Consider the following 7,564-nt stretch of genomic DNA (forward strand, 5'->3'; position numbering starts at 1 on the left):
GAGGGGGCTCCTGCTATGGGTCCTTTTGAGAATAGTTCGGGGGCAGCCATCACAACAGAGGGAGGGTAGAGGCTCATTTCTCGTCAGGATAATGGTTGTCAGTTTGTCCTGGGAATCCTACTAAGCTGATAGCAAAGCGGGAGTGATTTTTGATTAGCCACTGAATGTCAGAGAGGGAGAAGGGGGTGACAAGAATGTCAGGCTCTTTCCCTAGGGTTTGCAGGGCTTTATCCCTGCCATTTTAATCATGTTAGTGAGTGCATCCACCACATTTACAATTCAGGGTGCACCACCCATCAGGGTGTGGAGCCATTCCAGCACCCCCTGAGGTTGGTAAAAGGCTCCCACAAGTGTAGGGGAGGAGTTAAAGATGAGGAGCTGTATAGGTTTTGTTGGGTCATACCTAGCAAGAGCCATATCTTTTAGGGCTGCATTGACAGAAGTTAGAGCTTGGGCTGCCTCTGGGACAGTGTTCTCAGAGTCTCCGGATACTAATATGTCATCCATATATATTGAGTCCTTTGTCTAACTAGGGTTTCAATGCAGTGGCTGCAGCCTCCTGACAAATGGTTAGCCATTCCCTTCGGGAGAACAGTCCATTCATGTAGTGAGGCTGGGCCAGAGTTGTTAATGGGGGGTACCGAGAATGCAAAGTGTTCGCAGTCTCAGGGGTGGAGAGGGATGGAAAAAAGCATCTATGTCTATGGTTAGCAGGGGAACAGTGGCAGGGATTGCTGAGATGTGGGGTAGCCCTCTTCGTGGGGAGCCCCAGACTCGTATGGTTTTGTTAATTGCCCTCAGACCTTGTCATAATCTGCATCCCCCTGAGGTTTTTTTTATAGTGAAGACAGGGGTATTCCATGGACTGCAGGAGGGGTAGATGTGTTATAACAGAGGCTGTTTCTCTACCAGCTGGGTGAGGGCTCTGAGCTTCTCCCTTGATAGAGGTCACTGTGGGACCCAGATGGCTTCATTCAAGGCAGGGAATTAAACCTAACAGTGGCCCCTGGAATTGGGGGTGATTTGGAGGAGGGTTTTTAGGGTCTCCTTGGATATTTCTTTCTTTATAGGTAAAGTCCTCCATCTTGATGTGGTCTCTTTCTGGTTGGATGGTAAGAACCACCTCTAAGACTTGTAAGACAGCTCACCCTAGAAGAGTGGTTGCTACTTGAGCCACCAGGGGGCGTATGAGGCCAGTAGCTCCAACGGTCTTCCCACCTGTAGACCTGTCTGGTGATGAATGCATGAGAGGTACCACCTATGCCGAGGAGCTGGGGCCCGGATCAGTTGCCAGTCTCATGGGATCTCTTGCTGTCTTAAAATTGTCCTGTCTGCTCCCGTATCAATAAGACACTTGAATGGTTTATTATCGTTTAATGGTTAATTTTGGGTGGGAGCCTTCTGAGATGCTGGACACTCATAAGACTTCTATGGGGGTAGTTGTCTGTCTTACTGAGGGCTGTCTGTCCCACCCGAAGTTTAAAGGCTCCAGCGACTTACCATCCTTCTCAAATACATCGGTACAGTATCTCTTCCAGTGGAAACCTTTTCTGCAGAGGGGACAATTTTCTTAGGGGATTAGGATCTGTTATAGGGAGAGAGTTTTTTGTTCGTTTGTTTGTTTGTTTTTTATTACATGTAAGTACACTGTAGCTGTCTTCAGACACTCCAGAAGAGAGAGTCAGATCTTGTTAAGGGTGGTTGTGAGCCACCATGTGGTTGCTGGGATTTGAACTCTGTACCTTTGGAAGAGCAGTCAGGTGCTCTTACCCACTGAGCCATCTCACCAGCCCCCAAGGAGAGAGTTTTGTGGGCATTCATCCCTCCAATGTCCTGCCTCTCCACATTTGAAGCAGATTCCTTCTGTTTTTACTGCTGCTACAAATGCCTGAGCCACGGAAGTAACCTGGTGTGATACGGTTCCTATATCTCTGGTTGCCATGATCCACCTGTCGTGATGTTCCCCCTGGAGACCCTGGCAAGCTAGTCTGGACTCAGAGGTCACACCTTGCCATACAGTGGTTTTAAGGAGGAGGTCTCTGGCTGTGGGGCTGGGATTTTTCTTTCTAGGCTCATTATAGTTTTGAGAATAAAATCAGATAGGGGTTCTCCAGGCTTTTGATGTAGATAGAGCAGGGAGGAGGTGGGGTCTTGTGACCCTGAGGGTGGGGTGAGCCTGAGTTGCACCTCCACTGCTTCCTCTGCTGCAGCTGCCTCCACCTCTGTTTCTGGCTCTGCCATTTCTGCTGCTCCAAAATGCTGCACAGGTCACTCTCCACTGAGTCAAGTCATTCTGAGCCATTGAGGGGTGCAGGGGGCTTCTGATGGCATTTCAGGAGAGCAGATCCCTTCCCTGAGCGGTCACAGCTCTTATGAGAGAAGCTCTCATAAAAAATTCTTTATTCCTGCTGGATAGGATTCTTATTCTATGTAAGTACACTGTAGCTGTCCTCAGACACTCCAGAAGAGGGCGTCAGATCTCGTTAAGGGTGGTTGCTGGGATTTGAACTCTGCACCTTTGGAAGAGCAGTCGGTGCTCTTACCCGCTGAGCCATCTCCCCAGCTGGACAGCTGGGGTGGGTCAGGGTCTGACACAGGTGCTTTCCATTGGCTTGGTCTGAGAGTTTAGGGACACCTTATCTACATGTCGGGGACTTGGGGTGCTGCTCCTACATGACTGATGGCCACAAACCTCTCTACGGGAGGCTGTAGCCAAGCGACAGGAACCTTAGTGCCCAGGAACAGGCAAACCGCCTACCATCCACGCAGGGTCACCGGGGTTTCTAACCTTAGCTCAACCTTACCAGGCTTCCTCTCACAGCCCACCATCCCACAAGGCCTCAGTGACATCCTCAGCTCCCAGGGCTCTTTCCCTCTTCCTTCCCCTCCTCTCATTACCCTCCCCTCTTCTCCCTTCTTCTCCTGAAGCTCCAAGAGGTCACAACACTGTCTTTTCATCCATTCCTCCTCCCACCCCCAAGACTCCCCGGTTCCAAATTCTGGGTCTGGGACTCCAGTCTGTGTGGCTCTTCCTGCCTCTCTGTGTGTCCCTTTTCCTTTCCTTTTGTCCTTCCCAGCAGGGATCACTGCTCACCAGACAGAGTACACTTAAGGCCCCTTCAGTGCTGTGGTGACTCCAGGTTGTCACCTTGACAGAATCTGGAATTAAACCCAAAACTGGAGGACACACAGACCTCTGAGCGATTTCTGCTTAGGCAGGGTCTCTCTGTGTAGCCCTGGCTGTTCTGGAACTCACAGAAATCGCCCTGCCTCTACCTCCCAAGGGCTCAGACTAAACTGACCATGGAAGATACACTTCTTGTCGGACCTTTGAGAGAAGGCTCATGCCATGCCTTTGATCCCGATTTTTTTTAAAGATTTATTTATTATTTATATGTAAGTACACTGTATTTATATGTAAGTACGCTGTAGCTGTCTTCAGACACACCAGTTGAGGTCATCAGATGTCATTACAGGTGGTTGTAAGCCACCATGTGGTTGCTGGAATTTGAACTCAGGACCTTCATAAGAACAGTCAGTGCTTTTAACTGCTGAGCCATCTCTCCAGCCCCCATCCTGATGTTTTTAAAACGGGAAGATGCGCCTTTAATCTGGGCCTCTCTTTCTGCTGGGAACTTGTATCAGGACAATGGAAGAAGGAAGCTTTTGCTCTTTGCCTGCTTGTCCCTGCCTTGCTTGCACATCCACCCCTTCACTGGCACCGGAGCCTGCTTCAAGACTCCAGCACACACTGAGGACCAGCTGAGAAACTCAGTCTTGTAGACAGAGCAACCACTGGATTCTTACACGTTTCATTCACAGCCAACTATTGTTGGACAGTCTGGACTGCAGCCTACAAGTCATTCCAATAACACCCCCCCTCTAGAGAATATATATACATATACATACATATACATGCATATATATACACTATATGTATATATGTATATAGTGTGTGTATTATATATGTATATAGATTCATTTTATAAGTACTGTGAATCTAGAGAACCCTGACTAATAATATTAAGGCCCAGAGCCAGAGTTCAATGTGTTTCAAGAAGTTATGACATTGGGCTGGAGAGATGGCTCAGTGGTTAAGAGCACTGACTGCTCTTCCAAAGGTCCTGAGTTCAAATCCCAGCAACCACATGGTGGCTCGCAACCATCTGTGATGAGATCTGACTCCCTCTTCTGGTGTGTCTGAAGACAGCTACAGTGTACTTACATATAATAATAAAAAAGAAAAAAAGAAGTTATGACACCTCAAGTTATTCCAGATTCCCTTAAATCCCAACCTAGCCAGAGGCCCCCCTAATTCTGGGATGTGAGGCCTGGTTTGAAGCGCAATGGGAGGAAGGTCATTTTCAGGGGAAACCTAGGAGCTGAAGCAGAGGCTGTAGAGATGAGCTGCAAACTGCCTCCCTCCTCCTTGCTGCTCAAACACCCAGGACCACCAGGCACATCAGCTGCCAGTCAACAAAATCCCCCTCAGGCCGGCCTATTGAAGGCCTGTCTTCTGTTCCTCTTCTCAGGTGACTAGGGAAACTGAGGCCAGGGAGGTGGGTATCATGAGACGCCTATAGAAATCAAGCTCACTTTTATTAGCAGAGTTTTAAATAAATACACAATCCATCCACCCAGCCCGACCCCAATAAATTAATAATATTAATAAATACAAATATAAATAGCATCCTTGAAGGGGAGTGTAGGTGAGGAGCAGGGCCCGGCGCTCAAGCGCAGTGGCAGCCCCGGGCCACCAGGTCATCATAAGTCTGCAGTGACACACCACTGTCTGTCCTGTGCATAAGAACCACCGGGGTGTAGCTGGAGGGGACACAGCAAGGGGCAGGCACCCTGTCAGGCTGCAGGCCGTGCAGGCGTGCTTTGATCTGCGCATGCGTGTTCGCGGAGCGGTACAGGTGGGGACACTCGCCCACGCACATGCTCAGTTGCAGCTGGCGCGGGGACAGCACCCAGTCGCTCCAGCCCAAGTCCTCGAGAGTTGCCTGCACAGTCTCCAGGTGACAGCAGCGCCCCGGACCCAGTGGGCACGAGTCTCTTGGGTGCGCATGCGCGCTTCGGCGCTCCCTGCCGGCGGCCATCCCTAAGTGCAGTTCCAGCTTCGCGCCGCCAGAGGGCAGCATGGCCAGGTCGGGAGGCGGCGTCAGGCGCAGGCGTAGTGCGGGAGCACCGGGTCCCCAGAGGCCGATCGCACGCTTCAGGGGCCTAGTGATGTCCCAGGGGCGGACGGTCGGCGTCAGCAGGAGCAGCGCTCGGTGCACGCGATAGGTTTCGGGGAGACCCTGAGTCAGCGACGCCCGGTTGACGCGGAGTAGCAGCTGACCGTGGGATCCCAATCTCACTGCAGAAGAAACCAGAATACCGGTTACTCGTGTCCTCAGGGTGTGCCCCTGTGCAAATGTGCCACTCCCGCCGACCACAGGGTCTGCACAGGCGTCAAACATAGGCAGCTCAGGGTCTCTCAGTATAGCCCTGGCTGTCCTGGTAACTCTCTATGTAGGCCAGGCTGGCCTCGAACTCACAGAGATCTGCCTGCCTCTGGGTCGCCCCTCACCCTCGTGCTGGGATTAAAGACGTACACCACCGCCTTCTGGCTAAAAGTTGATTTAGCTCTTAGCGACAGAGATCTCTAAGGTCTGTCCTGCGCAGGACGGCATGGATCTCTCCAACCTTTCCCCAAGCCTCTAAATAAAGTGTTTAACAGACAAACAAAAGTTGACTTTCTTTAAAGCAGGGTTTGGTAGCCTACACCTGTCCTCCCAGAACTTGGGAAACGGAAGCAGAAGGATTGCCCTGAGTTTGAAATCGACCTGGGCTACAAATAAAATTTGGGACAGGCTCTCTGTAGTAACTCATGGTAATTCTCCTGCTTCAACCTCCGGAGTAGTTAGGATGGCAGACGTGCGCCACCACATCCAAGTGGGGCTTTGCAGATCGTCAAAGAGAGCTACAATTCACTTGGATTTACACAACACAAGCGGATTTGTGAGGGGCGTGGCCCAATCCGCCTGGCCCCGCCCCCAGCCCCCGCTGGGTCCCAGAGCTGAGTCGAGGCCCCTGGATCCTCCTCCCTCCCATCCAGGCAACTGTCACTTGTTACTGTAGCAGACTCTTTACCAGCGATTGCGTCAGATTTCCGAACCAGTTCCCGCAGGTTCTTTCCCTTTGGCTCCCAACCTGGCTCCCGTCCCTCCCTCCTCCCTCCAGGACCCTCTAACCTTCCCCCAGGTCCTCCCCCACTCGAGTGCTGTGCGTCTCCAGGAGCGACCTTGACCTCTCTGGACATCATTTGTCCAGCTCCGGTCTGGGGACCGTCATCCGTCCTACTCTGACTGAACCCGCTGCACGCGGGGCTGCTGGCAACTCCAGAGGTCACAGCAGGGGAAACTGAGGCTCGGAAGCTGGGCTGGGCTCGTGGACTTGAGTGTGTTGGTTGGAGCTTGGAGAGGGTGTTACTGAAGTGGGTCCCCAGTTACTACTCACCCTCTGGACTGAGTATCCGGACAACTGGGTCGGGGCTTGGTTCTGTGTTCGAGTCCTCTCGGCTCTGGTTGATGTGCAGCCGGCTCAGCAGGTCCTGGAAGCGACCCCGTAGCTCGTCGGCGTTGAGTTGGGACTCAGGGCGGGAGCGTCGCTGCTCAGGCATTGCCAGGGCGTCCCCCTGCGTTGGCCATGACAGCAGCAGCAGCAACAGCAGCAGGAACAGCAGGAACCTCAGCTGAGAGCCGCTTGGAGGCTGGGTCTGGAGCGCAGGCGGGGCCATGTCGCTTGTATCTTGAGTGTGGCTTTGAGTTAAGCCCTCTGCAGCTGCCTTTATACCCACTGGACTCTGTCTGCCCCGCCCCCGTGTGCGATGCCAACTCGGGTGACCAGGCTAATCCGGGCGGGAATCCCAGGGCTCCGCAGTGGGAGGGGGTGGTACCTCTGAGCTCTGGAGGGAAATCGCCGGGTCTGTGACCTGAGTGAGGGCTGACCGTCCCCACAGAACATGTGATGGAGTCCAGACTGAAGTTCAAGTGGCTTCTTCCTTCCCCTTGGGACCAGAATTCTCCCTCTCTCTTCCTCTCTCCCTCCCTCCCTCCACCCCCATCAAAGGTGAAGCCAAGGAAAACCTAGAAAAGGCATGTTCAGGCAAGTCACCCCTGTGCCTCAGTGTCCCAGGAGTGGACATTACAGCCGTGCCCAAATGGGCTGGGACATAAGGGCACCTATCCAGTGTCGAATAAGGGCACCTATCCAGTGTCGTATGCTGGAATCCTACCAATCCTTCAACCCTGTGCGACAGTTGCTGCTTCAGGACCCTTCACCAGATTGACTTCTCCCAGATGACTGAGTGCTCACATGCCCTGCCCTGTGACTGCCTCAGTATCCCCAGACCAGGGGTTCCTCTTGGGAATGGAGGCAAGAAGAAATCTGCTGTGGGCCTCCTTACAAACAGGAGGCGACAGGTGGCTGGAGGGGGCGGGCAGTCGATCTCAGGCTCCGATAGAAGATGGAGGTGACAGGAGCCCCATCCACGGTCAGCCTGGGCCCTGAAAGGGTA

General features: G+C 52.7%; 1 protein-coding gene across 1 annotated transcript; it reads right to left on the minus strand.

Annotated features, from left to right (window-relative positions):
• Positions 1-4,580: 4,580 nt before the first annotated feature.
• Gdf15 (growth differentiation factor 15) lies at positions 4,581-7,280 on the minus strand. The gene is made up of 2 exons (XM_021219865.1): positions 6,505-7,280; positions 4,581-5,362 (listed from the first exon to the last, which is right to left on the minus strand). The coding sequence occupies exons 1-2, from the start codon at positions 6,782-6,784 to the stop codon at positions 4,731-4,733; spliced, it is 912 nt and encodes a 303-aa protein (XP_021075524.1). The 5' UTR covers positions 6,785-7,280; the 3' UTR covers positions 4,581-4,730.
• Between the last annotated feature and the right edge of the window lie 284 nt (positions 7,281-7,564).

The sequence above is a fragment of the Mus pahari genome, chromosome 19, assembly GCF_900095145.1.
Source record: "Mus pahari chromosome 19, PAHARI_EIJ_v1.1, whole genome shotgun sequence".
NCBI lineage: Eukaryota > Metazoa > Chordata > Mammalia > Rodentia > Muridae > Mus > Mus pahari.

Coding starts and splice junctions, on each gene's coding strand:
- Gdf15 (XM_021219865.1), bottom strand. CDS start 6,784: ATGGCCCCGCCTGCGCTCCAGACCCAGCCTCCAAGCGGCTCTCAGCTG. Junction 5,363..6,504: donor CCGGATACTCAGTCCAGAGG/GTGAGTAGTAAC, acceptor TTTCTTCTGCAG/TGAGATTGGGATCCCACGGT.